The sequence below is a fragment of the Schistocerca cancellata genome, chromosome 6, assembly GCF_023864275.1.
Source record: "Schistocerca cancellata isolate TAMUIC-IGC-003103 chromosome 6, iqSchCanc2.1, whole genome shotgun sequence".
Classification (NCBI taxonomy): Eukaryota; Metazoa; Arthropoda; class Insecta; order Orthoptera; family Acrididae; genus Schistocerca; species Schistocerca cancellata.
In genome coordinates this window covers 40,850,544-40,871,689 of record NC_064631.1, presented here as the reverse complement: position 1 = coordinate 40,871,689, position 21,146 = coordinate 40,850,544, and the positions used below count along the sequence as shown (strand labels likewise).

At 44.3% G+C, this 21,146-nt stretch overlaps 1 protein-coding gene across 1 annotated transcript in view; it reads left to right on the top strand.

The window, feature by feature from the left end:
* LOC126191451 (DNA-dependent metalloprotease dvc-1-like) overlaps nucleotides 1-21,146 on the top strand; it is a 71,119-nt gene that overhangs the window by 26,540 nt on the left and 23,433 nt on the right. Inside the window, exons 3-4 of the mRNA XM_049932331.1 lie at nucleotides 9,455-9,563; nucleotides 18,951-19,293. Of these exons, the coding sequence (XP_049788288.1) occupies nucleotides 9,455-9,563; nucleotides 18,951-19,293 (452 nt within the window). The remainder of the gene's footprint in view (nucleotides 1-9,454; nucleotides 9,564-18,950; nucleotides 19,294-21,146) is intronic.

Genomic DNA, 21,146 nt, shown 5'->3' with positions numbered 1-21,146 from the left:
AGGCCCTTACCTTTATTAAACAGTCCCAACACAACCGCGTTTTGTTATGTACGGACTCGATGAGTGGCCTTCTTGCTATTGACCGGTGTTTTTCGCGCCATCCCTTGGTCTCTGCCGGCCATGACCATCTCACTGATAATAACCGTGCTGCTTGTTCCGTTTACTTCCTTTGGGTCCCTGGCCATGTGGGTATCCCAGGTAATAAGCTCTCTGATCGTTTGGCTGGGGGAGCAGTCACTTACCGAGGATACTTCCCTGTCTAATAAACTTCGTGCAACTAAGGTGACACCAGGCCCGTGGGGTTCTTCCTTTCGCCTCTCCAGAAAGGACTCGACCACACTGTGTCGTCTCTGCATTGGCCATACCACACTGACCCATGGTTTTCTTCTGCGTGATGAACCATCCCCACTCTGGGGTTGTGGAGCCTTCCAGTCACTAGCCCACATTTTGGTTGAATGCCCCCTTCTTTTGGCTCTGTGTTCTAAGTACAGACTCCCCCGCACTTTAACTTTGATGTTGGCTGACGATTCCCGGATGGTCGAACTGGTTTTCGGTTTCCTCCAGGAAAGTGGTTTTTATTCTCAGTTTTAAGGTTTTTAATCTCTCTCTGGTGTTGGGGCAGGGCGTGAGTGTTGGGGTATCTCCCACTGTAAGCCGTGTTTGGTGGTTCCTGACTCCCCTCTCTGGCAGGGATCATCTTTTCTTCCCCTTTTACTCTGTTTTTATAACTTTTTAGGATTGGTTAGGCTTCTTCTCCCATACGCACTTCTACATTCTAGCGGTTGCATGCTTTTAAGTCGCAGGTGGTCTTGCCTCTACTGCGTCAGAGGTGTGATATTTCCTGTCTCTAGCATAGGTATCAGATAGATTATATAATGGTAAGACAGAGATTTAGGAACCAGGTTTTAAATTGTAAGACATTCCCAGGGGCAGATGTGGACTCTGACCACAATCTATTGGTTATGTACTGTCGATCAAAACTAAAGAAACTACAAAAAGGTGGGAATTTAAGGAGATGGGAACTGGATAAACTGACTAAACCAGAGGTTGTGCAGAGTTTCAGGGAGCATAAGGGAACAATTGACAGGAATGGGGAAAGAAGTACAGTAGAAGAAGAATGGGTAGCTCTGAGAGATGTAGTGAAGGCAGCAGAGGATCAAGTAGGTAAACAGACGAGGGCTAGTAGAACTCCTTGGGTAACAGAAGAAATACTGAACTTAATAGACGAAAGGAGAAAATATAAAAATGCAGTAAATGAAGCAGGCTAAAAGGTATACAGACGTCTCAAAAATGAGGACAGGAAGTGCAAAATAGCTAAGCAGGGATGGCTAGAGGACAAATGTAAGGATGTGGAGGCTTATCTCACTAGGGGGTAAGATAGATACTGCCTACAGGAAAATTAGAGGACTTTGGAGAAAAGAGAACCACTTGTATGAATATTAAGAGCTCAGATGGAAACCCAGTTCTAAGCAAAGAAGGGAAAGCAGAAAGGTGGAAGGAGTATATAGAGGGTCTATAAAAGGGCGATGTACTTGAGGACAATATTATGGAAATGGAAGAGAATGTAGATGATCAAATTGGAGATACGATACTGCGTGAAGAGTTTGACAGAGCACTGAAAGATCTGAGTCGAAACAAGGCCCCAGGAGTAGACCACATTCTATTAGAACTACTGATGGCCTTGGGAGAGCCAGTCCTGACAAAACTCTACCATCTGGTCAGCAGGATGTATGAGACAGGAGAAATACCCTCAGACTTACAGAAGAATATAATAATTCCAATGCCAAAGAAAGCAGGTGTTGACAGATGTGAAAATTACCGAAGAATCAGTTTAATAAGCCACAGCTGCAAAATACTAACGAGAATTCTTTACAGACGAATTGAAAAACTAGTAGAAGCCGACCTCGGGGACGATCAGTTTGGATTCCGTAGAAATACTGGAACACGACTTATCTTAGAAGAAAGATTAAGGAAAAATAAACCTACGTTTCTAGCATTTGTAGACTTAGAGAAAGCTTTTGACAATGTTGACTGGAATACTCTTTCAAATTCTGAAGGTGGCAGGGGTAAAATACAGGGAGCGAAAGGCTATTTACAATTTGTACAGAAACCAGATGGCAGTTATGAGAGTCGAGGGGTATGAAAGGGAAGCAGTGGTTGAGAAGGGAGTGAGACAGAGTTGTAGCCTCTCCTCGATGTTATTCAATCTGTATATTGAGCAAGCAGTAAAGGAAACAAAAGAAAAATTCGGAGTAGGTATTAAAATCCATGGAGAAGAAATAAAAACTTTGAGGTTCGCCAATGACATTATAATTCTGTCAGAGACAGCAAAGGACTTGGAGGAGCAGTAGAACGGAATGGACAGTGTCTTGAAAGGAGGATATAAGATGAATATCAAAAAAAGCAAAACGAGGATAATGGAATGTAGTCGAATTAAGTCGGGTGATGCTGAGGGAATTAGATTAGGAAATGAGACACTTAAAGCAGTAAAGGAGTTTTGCTATTTGGGGAGCAAAATAACTGATGATGGTCGAAGTAGAGAGGATATAAAATGTAGACTGGCAATGGCAAGGAAAGCGTTTCTGAAGAAGAGAAATTTGTTAACATCGAGTATAGATTTAAATGCCAGGAAGTCGTTTCTGAAAGTATTTGTATGGAGTGTAGCCATGTATGGAAGTGAAACATGGACGATAAATAGTTTGGACAAGAAGAGAATAGAAGCTTTCGAAATGTGGTGTTACAGAAGAATGTTGAAGATTAGATGGGTAGATAACATAACTAATGATGAAATATTGAATAGAATTGGGGAGGAGTATGTGGCACAACTTGAGAAAAAGAAGGGACCGGTTAGTAGGACATGTTCTGAGGCATCAAGGGATCACAAATTTAGCATTGGAGGGCAGCGTGGAGGGTAAAAATCGTAGAGGGAGACCAAGTGATGAATACACTAAGCAGATTCAGAAGGATGTGGGTTGCAGTAACTACTGGGAGATAAAGCAGCTTGCCCAGGATAGGGTAGCATGGAGAGCTACATCAAACCAGTCTGAGGACTGAAGACAACAACAACAGCATAGTGTTGGGTTCGCTCTCTTACCGACTTATTTTGTTTTTACCATTGACAACATGACTGCACTTCTACGTTTTTAGCCTTTACCTTTTCCCTTTTGTCGTTCTGACTTTTCTGAGACGTCACACTATCGGAATGGACCACACTTGAAGCAAGGGACTGATGACCTTGCTGTTTGGTTCCTTCAACCCCAATCAACCAACCAAAATGGACGGTATACATATTCTCATGATTCATGTAACAATCTTCTGTTTCGACACACCACTTCCAGTCGCTGTGGAAGCATTCTTTTGCACAGCCGACTGTAACCGTCAAAGGTCATTCAACCGTGTATCGCGGCGGTAGAACGATGTGTGTTTAGACTTCACTGCCCGAATCGCGAGGATGGTAAAATCCTCTATAAAAAAAATCCTTATTTTCAAGTGGGGTGCGCGCTAATGGGATGCATGGCTGTTGTGGTGTAGCAGTTGTTAGCGGGCAACCTGCGGGGAACCTGCTGCACCTCAGTTGCATAAAGCTTACCCAGGCAAGCAGTGCTCTCTACAAGTGGACTTCTATTTTCCTAGCTGCTTGTGGGATGAATCCTTCGAAATTTTTTCTTCTCCCAGTGGAAAGGGTGGGCCACTGGTATGTACAAACACCCGAACATAAGGGCACGTGCAACCAATGCTGCTTCTGAGCGTATTCAGAGTGGTGGTATTTACAGTAACAGAACAGATGCTGCTGGATGGACTGTAGCGTTTGCTTTGAAGAGAGGAAGACAGAGAAAATTAAAGACAATAAGTGTGTCTCGTGTGGTGAGGCCAGAAAGGTCTAAAAGCCCATGCAGCCCCCTGATGTTCGCTACCTCCTTTGCGTTTGTTCTTAAACAGGCGTGGCTAGCATTGCTGCCTCTGGATCACAGGGTCCTGGGTTCGATTCCCTGCCAAGTTGGGGATTTTCTCTGCCCAGGGACTAGGTGTTCGTGTCCTCCTCATAACTCATCATTATTCGTGACAGTGGCTAGATTTGATTGTGTAAAAATTGGGACGCTGATGACCGAACAGTTGAGCACCCAACAAACCAAACATCATCGTTGTCGTCTGACGTATCTATTGTACCTTGATGTCGGACTGCGAAAATCATCTCGCCCCAAAGTTGGGCCTCCACACATGGCATGCTCCCCTCCTAGGTTGAAATATAGGGTGAAAGTGCCAACCCCCATAATAAGTGACTCCCATTCTCCAATGGAACGTTAATGGGTTCAGTAAACAGGAATTCCCCCTGTGCATGTGTTTTTCTTTCTTCACGAAACGCATTTTAAACCGCCTCATACCCCTGTCCTACTCATCTGGAGCTATACACTCTACTGCAAGGATGACCTGAGTAGGGAAAAAACCGAGGGAAGGGTGACTTCCTTTGTAAATAACGCACACTTCTCCTCTGCTTTCCTCCTGGCTTCTGACTGCAGGTAGCTGCAATTGAAATTCATGTGTGTTGGAAGATCACCATTTGCTCACTGTATTTACTTATGCCAGATCAAGTAAACACTGAGACTCTGAGAGACCTTACAGAACAACTCCCATGACCATTTCTCCTCTTGGGAGACTTCGATGTCCATCTGTCTTGCAATGCTCGACCTCCACTTGCCCTCAGGATCGGGCATGACATCTCACAGGCTGTGCGTGCTAAACACAGGTACTCCCACTCATTTCTGTGCTGCAGCTGGGTCATTATCAATCTCTCTTTCTGGTTTCCAACCCTCACAGACTCTGTTAAGAGGGCACTTACTGATGAACTTCATTCCAATGACCACTTCCCACTCTGAATTCACTTACTGAATGGAGTGTTGTTTGAACTGAAGCCACCAAAATGGTAAGCAGGGCTAACTGGACGCTGGTGAGCTAGCTATCTGTTTGAACACCATGACAAGGTTCAGGAATGGGTGGACCACATCATGTGAGTGATCAATCATGCCACTGACTTACCAATCCCAGTTTTCAGGTCATCTTAGGCGGCGACCTGTACCTTGGTGGATGGATTAGTGCCGTTCAGCGATCTGTGAAAGGCATGTGGCTGTTCGACAGTTTAAATGCCACCCAGCAGCACACACCCCTCACAGCCTTTAGGAAGAGTAGGAAAATGTAATGTCAAGCTTTCTTGAGTATCAACTGTTCTCCTTGTTCCAAGAAAGTATGGGAAACCATCAGGATGATTTCTGTAAACAGTTATTTAACAATAGCAGTAATGCTGAAACAGAAGTGTATCTAAAAAGTGCCCAGACACATTGTTGACATGAGGCACAGCATTTTGCAGCGACTACTGCTGATGCTAGCCAGGATCTGGTGTTTTGCTGCTACCATACAACTGCAGAGAGGGGCAAATTGGTGAGTCTTAAAATTGTAGTTTCTCCTTGTGGAGCTGGAATCGGCACTAAGATTCGTGATACTGCACATGGGGATCAAATCTGGTACTTAATGCTTAGACATTTGCCAGCAGCGTCAAAGGAAATCGTCCTCGAATGTTTTAATCTTAGACGGCAGACAAAACACTCTGCGAACTCCTTGAGAGAGGCAGTTTTGATACCTCTCTTCAAACTGGAAAGGACTGCACACGTCCCAGTACTTAATGGAGCGTCACCTACGAGAGCTGTATAGGAAACACCCTGGAGCGAACGATTAACCGTCTTTTGACCTGGTCGTTAGAGACCAGCCGGCTCCTTAGCCGCTCTGCACGGTTTCCAAAGATTTCAGGTCGACGACATGACCCTATTACAGGCGGCTGTTCAGCAGGCTTTGCCATATAAACATCACTGTCTCGCTATATTCTTTGATATTAGCAAGGTGTACTACACAACTTGGAGGGACAGTATTGTCGAGCAACTCCGTCAGTGTGGCTTTCGTGGCCACCTCCCCTTCTTCATACGGTCCTTCCTGTCCAAACGGTTTTTTTTTTTTAGGTTGAGTTGGACGTGCTGTCGAATTGTTTTGAACAGGAGACTGGTGTTCCTGGTGGCAGTGTTTTAAGTGTTGTGCTCTCTGACATAGCCATAAACAGTATCACGACTACGACAAGGAGGCCTGTGCAGTGCTCCTTATTTGTGGATGACTTAGCTTTTCTCTGCTCCTCTCCAGCGTTGCAACAGCGACCTGTTGGAACTTAGTGGAGAGGTTAGAGGAGTGGGCTGAAGAGACGGATTTTCAATTTTCTGCAGAGGTGTGTGTGTGTGTGTGTGTGTGTGTGTGTGTGTGTGTGTGTGTGTGTGTGTGTGTGTGTGTGTGTGTGTGTGTGTCATTTTAATCGTTATCATAATATTTTTAATATAACTGGCTCGCATACGAGAGATGCCAGTCTACATAAAGACTCAGTGAGGTTTCTTGGCCAAATTTTTGACTCCAAACAGTCATGGTTACCGTATCTGAGAGACGCAAAAAGCAAGAAACTCAGACGCAATGAGTATCATAACGTGCGTTAGCCACAGGTCTCGGGAAGCAGACAGGGTATGTCTGCTCCAGTTGGATAGAGCTTTTGTACGTTAACATCTAGGCTGTGGCAGGAGAGCGTATGGCACAGTGAGGCCATTTTATCTGAATGTTGATGCTATCCACCATGAGGGGATTAGGTGCTTACAGGACCAGCCCTGTACCCACTCTCTGAGACTGTGGCGCTGCCCCTCGCCAATTGGTGGCGACATCCCACGGTGCATCAGTCATCTAAGTGCCTCGCAACTCCGACTTCCGCTGCATACGGCACTGTTGCTAGTCTACTTTTGGAACTCCTTTTCTCAAATTGTCCAGAGCAACAATGCCATTTGGGAGAGGTGTGAGGTATGTGCTGGAGTCACTTTGTGTGGAACATGTACAGTCACAAATCCAAGATTTTAACTGCCTACCACAATGATTACGGCAGAGGTCCAGGGTGATATTAGATATAGTGCAGTACAGGAGATACTAAAATTCTGCATGTGTTTAGTACTTTATTTTCTGCTATTTTAATTGAACACCACAAGTCTACAGCTGTCTCTACAGATGGGTGGAAACGGGGGTCTGTTTTCCATCATCGTGTCCGCGAGGTCGCCTGGGTCGAGACTTCACCATATTCGACACGAAAATCTGTGCGACCTTGGGGGCACTGGAGCAGTTGACACGCTATTAGACTGCTAAATTCCTTGTCTGTTCAGATTCTCTGAGTGCCCTTCTCTCTCTACAACGTCTGTGTACAGCAGATAAAGTAGTCCAGAATATCAAGAACTCTGTCCCAGCTACAACAAACAGGGGAGGAATTGTCTTTCTTGGGGACCAGGGCATTGCAGGGTAGATGTAGTAGCAAAGGAGGCCTGTAGCGATCCTCAGTTATTTCATGCCATCAGGTCGCTGTTGAGGTACAGTCATGTGTCGGTGGGAAAACGAGTGGCTGGAAGTGATTGATATCAACCTACGTCAAGTAATGCCCACTACACGGTCGTGGCGTGCTTCCTTCCAGCCATGAAGACGGGATGAGGCCCTCATCACTCATGTTCAGGTAGGTCTCAGACCTCTGACGTATGGCTTCTTGCTCCGCCGAGAGGACCATCCAGTGTGTGGAGCTTGTGGCGTGCAGATCACTGTGCACCACGTTTTACTCGACTGTGTTTCATTTTCAGATCAGAGAGCAGCTGCAAATTTACTGGCATATCTCCTCTCTAGTTTAAGTGAAGTTGAAACGGAGTTTGTTTTTAAAGGTTGGTGATCTGTCCAGCTTGTTTCATAAAATTTTAAAGATGTGTTCGTAGTCTGTTAACACGCACGTTTTTCGCAAGTGCTCACCCAGTCACATTACCCTGTGTCTCGTGTAGCTCTTCTGTGGTTTTACGTAGGTCTAATCCCATGTATAGCACCCTCCTCTGTTGTATTAAGGCCTGTGACATTGTAATTGTGTGGGTCCATGTGAAGGAGGTGGAGTGAATATCATTTTAAAGGTTTCCTCCTCACAGTGCGAAACAATTTTAGACATTTTATACAAATTAATTTGTTTTAATATGTGTAAGGGCGCTGATAACCTCGACGTTGAGCAGTGTAAGCTACACGCACACTTGAGATTTGGTGCATCTAAGGAAATATGAATCTGAACTAAAAGTTTTTTTTTCTTTGGTAGAATGAAAACTGGTGAACATTGTCACTGTCTCACAAGGGAATAAAGCTAAATCAACAATCCTAACTTTTCTTTAGCGCAATCATACTAGACCCCTTGGAAACATTTGTTGCTCTTGACACACAGCGATCATTCTGAAAATGACAAATAGCTGACGTGTTCATGTTGCGGACAGTGTAGACTGTAGATTAAGATAAAGTCGGTGTTCATATGAAATACAGCGCGTTTTGCGAACAAACGTAATGGGATCGGCGTATAATTCATATAAGAGTGTCGCTAGAGGAAATTAATAAATGATGCGGCCCACTGAGCAGAAATTTGTCTAACAAATTTGTTAGAATTTGGAATATCAATGTTACTGGGAAATGTCTCCAAAGTTAAGATCATCTTCTTTCAGGGTGTCTGCCTAAAGTTAAATTTATGTTTCTACACATTTCTTATCTTTATGTGTTAGTCATCGCTTATGCTCCCACGATTACCGAAAATAATTTTAGTAACCTTAGACTGAAACGCCAGTTTCACTATTAACCGAACTCAAAATTCAGCTAAAGTACTTTGAATCAATGAGTTAGGTTTCTGACAAGTAAATGTTGAGATTGTAATGTTAGAGCTTCTTCTTAAACTGCTAAAATACTGACGTGCAGTCTCCATTCCATGATGGAGTTAAAAACTCAACGCCCTGTCGTCGAAGCAACACAATCTCAGTTCGCAGTTCTGCCTCATGAAATCATGTCTTATTAGTAACATAAAAATTTGTTTCTGTTTTGATCGTTAAGTATTTTTATTAACATACGCTAACGAGATGAAAATAAATTTTTATGTCATTAATAGTACCGAGGTCGCTACATTCCAGTGAGTCACAATTTCTAATGTGTGGTCAGTTTTCAAACCTTCTCGCACGCTGACTCACTGCTTCTTCACTGCTTTCATTCGCCTTACGTTTACCACTTGAGTATGCTAAAAATAAATTATTGAGCCACACGCCTGCTCTCGGTGGCGTGATTTTTGTGCAGTTATTTCGTTGTTCAGGCATGAAAATTCTATCAGCACTGGCAATTTAAATTCCACGTTGTCGAAATGTTCCATCGTGGTACTATAAGAGTGTCAGAGCTGAGTATTTCGGAACAAGGTAAGATGTGTATGTATAGTTTAAATATCTGTAGACACAAATCGCCATTTCGTGCTAGCCGTTCAGTATTGCTCTTATGGTGGCAGTAAGTAGTCGACACAAACTGCAAGTCTTCAGAACGTGTAACTCACATGCTCCATCTGTCTTAGGAATGTCGGTGTTTGCACGTACGAAGGAGAGGATGGACTGTGCACTATCAGACTAAGTGAACCGCTGCTGAAACTGCGTCCGAGGAAGGACCTAGTTGAAACACTTTTGGTAAGTATTAAAATGACACATACAGATTTTAGAAACGGTTGCACCGTTAATATAAAAACACATTTGTCCCTTACCGTTTCTGGACTCACCCCTAATCCTTGCCTCGTGTCCCTGGATCCACATTCATTGCCAGTTATATTTATGCTGAACAGTAGCTGTAAGTGCTCTTGCAGATGGTACATCCCTTCCTTGAGGTAAGTTGCTAAAGCTGGTTTTCGATGTGGTGGTGGTGGTGGTGGTGGTGGTGGTGGTGGTTTCCTACATGAGGCTACCGTAGTCAGATGGGCTTCGTTTTGACTTGGAGCTATGGACATGTTATCCAGCCCCTAGATTGCAAATATTATTGTGAGCAATATTGTCACGTAGAAGGTGTAAGTAGATGAATGACGAACACTAACTTCACTTAACGAAGATTTATTCAGCACCTGCACATACAAGAGCGAGGAGTTAACTGCCTTCGGCCAGAATACATACAGTATATATACAGGTACAGAATATTTCAGTACAATGATTCTTCACATTTGTGGATACGTCTAGAATGTACTCGAACCGAATATAGAAATTAAAGTTCTATAGTCCAGGTGAGTTTTGAACTCACGACACTCCATGCAACAGTTCAGTATCATAACCACGATACCACGGTGCTACTTAGCACATATGAAAATATTGTCGCAGAAAAAGCTATAATACTTAGCTTATAGGGATGATATTCAGAGGCTGCGGGATAATGTTGAGCCGTCTGTGGACAAAACTGACAATACCTTCCGCAGTCTCTCGCATGCCAGTCTGGCTAGTATTGTATTCGGTGTTGTGTTGAAAAAGACACGAAAAGCCTTGTCATTAGTGCACCGAAATGTGTTTATCATAGCCGGCAATGTGAGATGTTAGGGCAGATGAGTACAAAAACAGATGTTAGAAGTGGATCCTAAGATTGGCTCAGAAAATGCAGGAAATTGTACTGTACAGCTACGAAAGACGACATTTAAAATAAATTTAATTAATGAAAAGTTATAATTTGATGTGTTCTGAACACAAGCTCTTAGTGCAGTTACTATTCCTGGACAAGATTACATAACTGTCTTAAATACTAAGAAGTTAAAGTGGATTCGTAAACTGTAAGTCTACACCGCAAAGCAGTAGCAAGGTGCTGAAGCGTAGTAGATAACCGATGACTTGGTGGAATTGCGTCTCCGATTCTATTTTGTTTTTTGGTCTTGTGATATGGACGTCCGCACAAATTTATCAAGGAGGGGTGGGCCAACAAACGTGTGAAATTCCAATTTTTAAAAGAGTTGTTTACTTTAGACACATAGTATGGCACAAGAACCAAATTTTATTATATCCTCTCAGTATTTGTTAGAGTACGTTGATACTTAAAACCTACAAAGAAACGTTAGTAATGAAGAAATAGCGAAAGTCAAAGAACAGTCTCTCTGCGATGAGCCGTGTAGTGGTACATTTCGCTAAACGAAAGGTTTGGTTGGGTATGTATCAAATATTGGGAGATAGACCTAAAAAGCTTTGAGAATTGCTTTCTTTTTTCAATTTCATTTCTCACAACAGGTTTTCGTGAGGGTCTTTGACGCTCCTTAAATCATTATTTCATCCACTTTTCTTCTTTCTACAACAAAGTCGAGTATCACAGCAGTAGCATTTTTATCATCTAACTTTCCGAACTGTAATATTATTAAGCGGTCAAGGGATAACTTCAATAATATTGCTCAAAATTTTTCAGAACTATAGAGCGTTAAGGAGCGCTGCACACGGGGAAAACATAGGAAGACGTGTTTCCTACACAGTGCGACAACTTCTACGAGGCGAATATCGCAGCATCATTTTATAAGGAGGTTTTTACTATTAGAATGTATATTCAACTTATTTTTGCGCCCAAGGAATAACTTTACTGCTTAATAAGTAGGCCTGTGTTATAGTGCTAATACAGTAAACGGAACTACAAAAAGCTTCACATACAAGCATTTAGCAATAAGTTACTATGTTATGAATTTATGCATTTTCGATTGTGGAATATGTACACTACTGGCCAATAAAATTGCTACACCACGAAGATGACGTGCTACAGACGCGAAATTTAACCGATAGGAAGATGCTGTGATATGCAAATGATTAGCTTTTCAGAGCAATCACACGAGGTTGGCGCCGATGGCGACAACTACAACGTACTGACAAGTTTCCAACAGATTTCTCATACAAAAACAGCAGTTCACCGGCGTTACCTGGTGAAACGTTGTTTTGATGCCTCGTGTAAGCAGGAGGAATGCGTACCATCACGTTTCCGACTTTGATAAATGTGGGATTGTAGCCTATCGCGATTGCGGTTTATCGTATCGCGACATTGCTGCTCGCATTGGTCGAGATGCAATGATTGTTAGCGGAATACGGAATCGGTGTGTTCAGGAGGGTAATACGGAACGCCGTGCTGGATCCCAATAGCCATGTATCACTAGCAGTCGAGATGACAGGCATCTTATCCGCACGGCGGTAACGGACCTTGCAGCCGCGTCTCGATCCCTGAGTCAACAGATGGGGACGTTTCCAAAACAACCACCATCTGCACGAACAGTCACAGGTCGTTTGCAGCAGCATGGACTATCAGCTCGGAGACCACGGCTGCGGTTACCCTTGATGCAGCATCACAGACAGGAGCGCCTGCGATCGTGTACTGAACGACGAACCTACGTGCACGAATGGCAAAGCGTCATTTTTTCGGATGAATCCAGGTTCTGTTTACAGCGTCATGATGGTCGCATCCGTGTTCGGTGACATCGCGGTGAACGCACATAGGAAGCGTGTATTTGTCATTCGATCCCTGCGAAACCCTACATTTCAGCAGGATAATGCACGACAGCATGTTGCTGGTCCTGTACGTGCCTGGCCAGCGCATCCTCCAGATCTCTCACAAATTGAAAACGTCCGGTCGGTGGTGGCCGAGCAACTGGCTCGTCAGAATACGCCAGTCACTACTCTTGATGAACTGTGGTATCGTGTTGAAGCTGCATGGGCAGCTGTACCTGTACACGCCGTCCAAGCTCTGACTCAATGCCCAGGCGTACCAAGGCCGTTATTACGGCCAGAGGTGGTTGTTCTGGGACCTGATTTCTCAGGATCTATGCACCCAAATTGCGTGAAAATGTAAGCACATGTCAGTTCTAGTATAATATATTTGTCCAATGAATTCCCGTTTATCTGCATTTCTTCATGGTGTAGCAATTTTAATGGCCAGTAGTGTACTATGTATGGAACTAGGGTTCGGGATACACACACATGGGGTTACGCAGACTAAAATAACGTTGACAGGACTTCCTCAGCACCAAAGCAGAAAAAAGAAACCGTTTGCACACACACGCGTTAAACCAAACATTGAAATAACTACTGACTTACCTATGCAGTCGAGGATATTGCTTTTTTTTTTTTTTTTTTTTTTTTTTTTTTTTTTTTTTTTTTTTTTTTTTTTTTTTTTTTTTTGCGAACCGCCAGGCGACGTGCGCGCATCGAACATTGGGAGGGGGAGGAGGGGTGGGTAAAATGTTAAGAGTACTGCAAATTCCGGGACTTAAAAACAGCTCATGCAGCCAGTTGATACACTGTACGTATATCTGCTCAAGTTGGAGATGACGAGATAACAAATCGTAATCAGTTTTCAACGTCAGAAGTCTTGGTTCTTCTTTGAGAACTCGTTACGAAATGTTTAAATTATTGAAATTGTTTGTCTGGTCTACAGATGACTGTCTTGAGTTGCGGGAATCGTTTCACGTCAAGAACCGGAAGCTGATTTTTCTGTATTGTGGTTCAGCGGCCGTAATATATTCAGGGAAATATTTCGACCGCCCCCCCCTCCCGGCACACACGCACACACACACACACACACACACACTTACGTGTATGTGAACATAAGCTTGATAGTCAAACACAAGTCCTCCCGTATCCACACCAGCTTTCGTTTGCTCTTGCGGGAATACAGGTGACGCTGCGAACAAGGGGTTGCGTAGACGGGGACGCTACGTTGGCGTATGACGAGTTAGGACCCTGAGTCAGTCAGGGTGTATGTCCTAACAGCCGATGCAGTTCCATCGAAGCGTAGCATCCGTATTCGGGTCGTACTCCGGTACGAATTTTCATTTCGTATCATGAATTTGTGTCCAAATGCAGCTGCAGTCGGAAAAATTTCCCTGAATGGTATCAACTTTTGTTTGATAGCGTCAATCTTGTCAGCTATATTTTACCAAATGCTGCTTCCCTTGAGTAATGGTGGTGGTGGTGGTGGTGGTGGTGGTGGTGGTGGTGGTGGTGGTGGTGGATACCTACCATAGAATAATTTTCCACTGCTCTGTTTACCCTTGATTCAGTTTTTTCCCTGATGACCGTTGAACCACCGTTCATTCTTGATCTCCAGAAGTGCTTCATACCGTCTTCGTAGTTGGTGTAACGATGCTCCGGTGAATGTTTTTTTCAGCTCATAATAGTGTGATGGCGTATTAAGCACATCGCGTGGCCTTCAAACTATACGAAAAATAAAGCAGTTCCCATTCAGCATTGAATGCTCTGGCTTCTCCACTTTCTCTTTCGGAAACGTGGGTAGACGCCACTGATTCCAGGCGTAGATGATCCTACATGTAAGGACGATGAAAGAACGGACATGCAAAATTACAACGTACTTTCCATTTGTTTGCTACAGAAATCTGAAACTTTTTCTGAGTTCAGCTATAATAATTTCCTACAGACTGAAAAGCTTATGTCGATGAATCAGAACAGTTTTAGAAAGCATCGCTCGTGTAAAACCCCATTGCAAACTATTAACGAAGGTACGAGCCTATGGAACGGGTTCCCATATATGATTCGAAGACTTCTTAAGTAATAAAACCAGTATGTTGTCCTCGACGCCGAGTGTTCATCAGAGAAAAGGATACCTCAGGATTGCACTAGGGAAGTGTCATAGGACCACAGCTGTTTCCTGTATACATGAATGATCTCGCGGTCAGGCTTGGCAGCAATCAACGCTTGTTTGCTGATGATGCCGTGGTGTACGATAGTGTCGAACGTGATTATTGGATGATATGATGACTTAGAAAAATTCCTAGTTGGTATGATGAACGGCAGCAAGCTCTAAATACAGAGAAAAAGCGGATAAGTAGGAAAAAGAAACCTGAAGTGTTCGGATCCAGCATTAGTAGTGTCCTGCTTTGACAGTCAAGTCGTTTAAATACACGGAGTTAAGTTGGAAATAGAATAGAAAGAACATGTGAGGATTGTAGTAAGAAAGGTGAATGGCAGACTTAGGTTTACTGGGGGAATTCTAGGAATGTGTGGTGCATCTATAAAAGCGATTGCATATCCGTATTTTACGGACTATAGGACGAACTTCTTTCTTTGGAAAACTACCTCCAAAATTCAGATGTATCTTATACTTCAAATTGGTGTAAAAATGTCCAATCTTTGATTCAAAATTCCCACCAGTCGTAAAAATGGCCATATATTCGATGCCGCGGAAAACTTCTATCTAGCAACATTGGATTCAACAGGCAGCAGCAGTGCACCGATGAGAAGAAAATGAGTTGGGTGGATTCACAAGCTTGCTGACACTGCCTCCCTGCCGTTCCGCCATCACAAACCCACACCACTGTGTAGACAATGATGCCTGAACTGAAAGTGATTTATTTTGTCGGTAACAGTACAACATCTTTGCTAGTAGCTAGTTTCGTGATGGAAAAAAAATTGTATTCATATGATGCAGGCATATTCAAAACAACATGGAAACAGAGCACCTGAACTGCAATTTCGGTCCACTAACAGAAAAAACCAACGGCGACTGGCGGGCTAAAAAAGAAACTGTAAAAAATTTGGAAGAGTAAATAATGAAGTGAAGGACTGAATGCAAACTGGCCAAAACTAGACGATGACGTATTGAAATGTATCCAAGGATACGGTCAAAATGGCACTGGAATTAATACAAAAATGTTTCAAATAGACGCTCGTAAGCTAGCGCTACAGTGGAATTTAAGACTTTAAGGGTAGAGTTCGTTGGTACAAAAGATTTATGAAGCGTAATGTCTTAGCATGCGAACCAAAATATCTCAGAAAGAAAGGAAGTTCAGATGACGATTTTCAGGGATTTTGTAGGTCAGTTTGGTTTCATAAACTAAGAACGTATTTAGGCAATTGACCCTAAATAACAAAAACTGTGAGGTCATCCATATGAGCGCTAAAAGGAATCCGTTAAACTTCGCTTCCACGATAAATCAACGAAATCCAAAGGCCATAAATTGTATTACGAACATCTTAAATTGTAAGGAACACACAGAAAATTTTGTGGGTAAGGTTAAACAAAAACTTCCAAAATGCAACAAATCTACTAAGGAGACTGCTTACACTACGTTTGTCCGTCCTCTTTTAGAATACAGCTGCGCGGTGTGGGATCCTTAGCAGATAGGAATGACGGAGTGCACCGAAAAAGTTCAGATAAGGGCAGCAAGTTTTGTATTATTGCGAAATAGGGGGAGTGTGTCACCGAAACGATAGAGGATTTGAGGTGGACATTTTTATTATATATATAATTTGTTTTAATACTAAGGCGTTTTTCGTTGCGGCAGAATCTCCTCACGAAATTCCAATCACAAACTTTTTCCTCCGAATACGAAAACATTTTGTTGACACAGACCTATATAGGGAGAAAAATGGTTCCAATGGCTCTGAGCACTATGGGACTTAAATTCTGACGTCATCAGTCCCCTAGAATTTAGAACTACTTACACCCAACTAACCTAAGGACATCACACACATCCTTGCCCGAGGCAGGATTCGAACCTACGACCGTAGCGGTCGCGCGGTTCTAGACTGTAGCGCCTAGAACCGCCCGGCCAGCTATATAGGAAAAAGTAAGGGAAATCAGAGCTCGTACGGGAAGATATAGGTGTTCGTTCTTTCCGGGCGCTACAAGAGATTGGAATAATAGAGAATTGTGAAGGTGGTTCGATAAGCCCTCTGGCAGGCACTTAAATGTGATTTGCAGAGTGTCCATGTAGATGTAGAGTCTGGATTTGCAATCTAATAATAAAATGCTAGAAATGCAATTTAAAAAAAATTGCTTAAAAATTCAGGTGCGTCTCGGTAAAATACGGTACTGCGACCTATTTTGAGCACTGGCATTGTTCGGGATCCGTACTGGGTCCGATTAAAGGAAGACATCAAAGCAGTTCAGAGGCACGATGCTAGATTTGTTACCGGTAGGATCAAACAGCACAAGAGTGTTACGGAGATGCTTCGGAAACTAAAATTGGATTCCACGGACGAAAGGCGACGTTCTTTCCGTGGAACAGTGTTGAGAAAATTTAGAGAACAGGCATATGAAGCTGATATCAGAAAGGTTCTACTGCCGCCAACATCCAGTTCGCATAAGGACCACAAGGATAAGGTGCTAGAAATTAGGGCTCATGCGGAGGTATATACACAATGGTTTTCCAAATGGTCGAATGTTTGTGAAATCTTATGGGACTTAACTGCTAAAGAACTGCTGAGAACACACACACATGCCCGAGGGAGGACTCGAACCTCCGCCGGGACCAGCCGCACGGCCCATGACTGCAGCGCCCAAGACCGCTCGGCTAATCCCGCGCGGCGTGGTTTTCCCCCCTTGGTTCAGTCTGCAAGTCGTACAGGAAAGGAAACAACTAAAAGGTGTTTAGGGTACCCTCCACCACACACCGTGTGGTGGTTTGGGGAGTAGGTTGTAGACGCAGAACACAAATCTAATTTATCGCAGTTGGCAGACTGTCCTGGTGTACTCGCGTCAGATTGCAGTCGAACGTTCGGAGCGCTGTTTGGCGAGGCCTGATCTGAGCCTAATGAAAGTTACGCTGCCTTCCATTAGAGAGGGAGCACGTTAGCAGAGGAGGCCGTGGTCTCTTAGGCTCGTTTCACACTGGGACACTTGTGACGGTCACCTGTGGGGCAGTGTGGGACACCAGTGGCCCAGGAGTGTTCGCCACAGTCGCCGGTGACTGTCGCCGGTGACTGTCGCCGGTGACTGTCGCCGGTGACTGTCGCCGGTGACTGTCGCCGGTGACTGTCGCCGGTGACTGTCGCCGGTGACTGTCGCCGGTGACTGTCGCCGGTGACTGTCGCCGGTGACTGTCGCCGGTGACTGTCGCCGGTGACTGTCGCCGGTGACTGTCGCCGGTGACTGTCGCCGGTGACTGTCGCCGGTGACTGTCGCCGGTGACTGTCGCCGGTGACTGTCGCCGGTGACTGTCGCCGGTGACTGTCGCCGGTGACTGTCGCCGGTGACTGTCGCCGGTGACTGTCGCCGGTGACTGTCGCCGGTGACTGTCGCCGGTGACTGTCGCCGGTGACTGTCGCCGGTGACTGTCGCCGGTGACTGTCGCCGGTGACTGTCGCCGGTGACTGTCGCCGGTGACTGTCGCCGGTGACTGTCGCCGGTGACTGTCGCCGGTGACTGTCGCTAACACTCCTGGGCCACTTGTGTCCCACACTGCAGCTGTTACCAACTGATTTGTTGGTGAAATGGACTCGAGCGAGGAGGAACTGTTGTTAGTACTTGTAATGGGGAGGAGGAGGAGAATGAAGACAAAACGTTCATTACACATACATCCACTGCTACGTGATCGGCTGGAAAGGATTGTACTACACCCTTTATGACGATCTGAGACAGTCTGAGAAGAAGTTTTTTCAGTATTTTCGAATGTAAAAAACTTCATTTGATGAACTACTAGTATTCTCCTTGTAGGTTATTAACCTCCTAGCCTCGTACAGGGATAGAAGATATATTTCGCTATTCTTGTGGTCCGAAAAATACGGTATTAAAGTGAAAAAAGAATATAGAACTTACCAATTTTGTTTCTTTCATCTATGCTCTTTTCATCGAAATCAGGCACAAACTTAGTAATAATTTCTTGCCACGCTTTTATTTTCATGACTTTGTTACTGTAGTCATCGCTTTTCATATCCCAAATAACGTGACGACTTTCCACTTCACTTATAAAACCTTCTGTGTTGATGAACTCTAAACTCATGGCTGCACTGTGTGGAGAACCACTAGGCTCAGCAACGGCTGCCTGTCTGTTGGCAACTCTGCAATGCCGTGTCTGTGATCGGTGTCCCAGTGTGAACACTCCAGTACAGGCTAATGCATGTCCGGCGGTGACCGCAGCGAACACAGTATCGGTGTCCGTCACATGTGGCGAGGGTGAGTCACTGCTGGGTCACCGTGGCTCGGTGACTCAGTGCAGTGTCCCGGTGTGAATGCTCCAATTCAAACGAAGGTATCTCTATCAGTGACCGTCACCGGTGACCGTCACAAATGTCCCAGTGTGAAACGAGCCTTAGAGTACACCGTGCGCTCGTGTCGTGTTGCAGCACGAGATGATCCACGCCTACCTGTTCGTGCGCAACAAGGACCGCGACCGCAGCGAGCACGGGCCGGAGTTCCACAAGTACATGCGGCGCATCAACCGCGAGGCGGGCACCTCCATCACGGTGTTCCACGAGTTCGACGACGAGGTGGAGTTCTACCGGCAGCACTGGTACCGCTGCGACGGGCCCTGCCTCCAGTGGCGGCCGTGCTTCGGCACCGTCAAGCGCTACAGCCGCTGCCCGCCCGGTCCCAGGGACTCGTGGTGGCGCCGCCACCAGCAGCTCTGCGGCGGCACCTTCCGCAAGGTCCACGGCCCCGAGGGCTACGTCAAACCCACGAAGGAAGGTGCGGGAACTTCTCACTCCTCTGAACTCTCCTCTCTGTGGCCTGGCGCGCTGCCTCGACAACGCTACTGTGCTCTTAAAACTGGTTCAGTTCCGTCATCATGTCATCACTGTGGACCTCTGAAAGGCATTTATTTCTCATAAGATGCACTTCGGGGCTCTTACACGAAGGTAATAGCGTCTAAAACTATAGGTTCCTAACTGATGGCTTGCCGAATAGAGATTCGGCTGGCAGAACAGGGGTGTGAGCGAGGGCTTTCTAGCTACGTGTGCTGTAGCAGTACAAATTCCTCTGCGCGTAATTATACCTACGCATATTCAGTGTTTGGAGGAATGTAACAAGTGGCGAGAGGGAAGCGTGCATACAAATCGGGAATGGCAAAACATATTTAAGGGGGGGGGGGGGTAGGAAGTCAAACTGGCAGACTTGGGGCAGGAGAGGCACCACAGGACATTTTAATTTCCACTGTCTGTACTTTTACAAATTCATAAAACTTTGTCAGCATGACCAGGAAGGGTTCGAGATTCACGCTCATAGGAGTGGAAGGTCAAAAATATAACTAAATATATTTTTTTACATGTGAAATGTCATAATTTTTTCACTTACTATTGGCTGCATTCGTTGCTATAGGTACACTTTTCTTTATAAATGAGGGAGATTCTTCGATGAATTTTGCACAGCATAACAAACCATACTTACAGGTGTATGAAACTCTAGAATTTTCAAAATCTATTAAAAACTGTGCTAAAAATGGTGATAATTAACGATAAAATTTGAGATTTTTCTAAACATGAAGTTTAAAATGAAACAGCGTATTCATTTTTTCATTAATTAAATAAATTCTAGAGTTTTATACACCTGTAAGTATGGTTTGTATGCTATGCAAAATTCATCGAAGAATCTCTCTTACTTCTGAAGAAAAGTGTACCTATAGCAACAAATTCAGCCAATAGTAAGTGTAAAAAGATGAAATTTCACAGATAAAACAAATTTATTTTGTTATACTTTGGACTTACATTGCGATGAGTTTGAATCCTGGATCCTTCCTGGTCGTGTTGACAAAGTTTTATGAATTTATTTGTAAAAGTATAGACAGTGGAAATTAAAATGTCGTATGGTGCCCCCCTGCTCCAAGTCGGTCCGTTTGGCGTCCTACCCCCCTTAACAGCTTCACACTCTGAATAGTACTTACAGAACGCTAGAGTGGAAATTATCTTCTCTTAGTCCCTGAAATGTTAAGCAAATGTAATAAGGTACGTAAACGTTAAGTACTACTCTGAATTGGAAAAAGTTATCACAGGCAATGAGATACTCCTCTGAGAATAGGACTATGTTATGCATGCCATAGATTCCATCAAAACCCTTAAGGACTGTAAGTTGTCAGTTAGGTTCTGAAACTTGCCAGCTAGAAACTGAACCTCGCTCTGTAATCCTAAAAATTGCTGCGTGCAATGGAAGCTGTCTGCTCTGCTTTGCAGCTCGTAGTCTCGTTCTGTGGTGAACTTCTAAGATAAAAGAACTAGTATTAAAATTCCTCTTCACAAAGTATGCAGTGCAATACACTGTCTGATCCAAAGTATCCAAACACCTGTTATTGGATATTAATATGGGGTGTGTCAACTCTTCGCTTCTGTGACAGTTTGAATTCTGCTGGATAAACTGAAAATAACGTCTCGGAAACTCTGGAGAAATGACTGTCCACTCTTCCTTAATAGGCGAAATTGGAAGTCAGTATTAGATGTAGGGTTCTAGAAAGAAGCTGAACTGTCGCATCTCAAAGGTGTTCCACTGGGTTCGCGTTGGGGCTCTGGGTAGGTCAACCCATTTCTTGACTGTTACTGTCCACAAGCCAC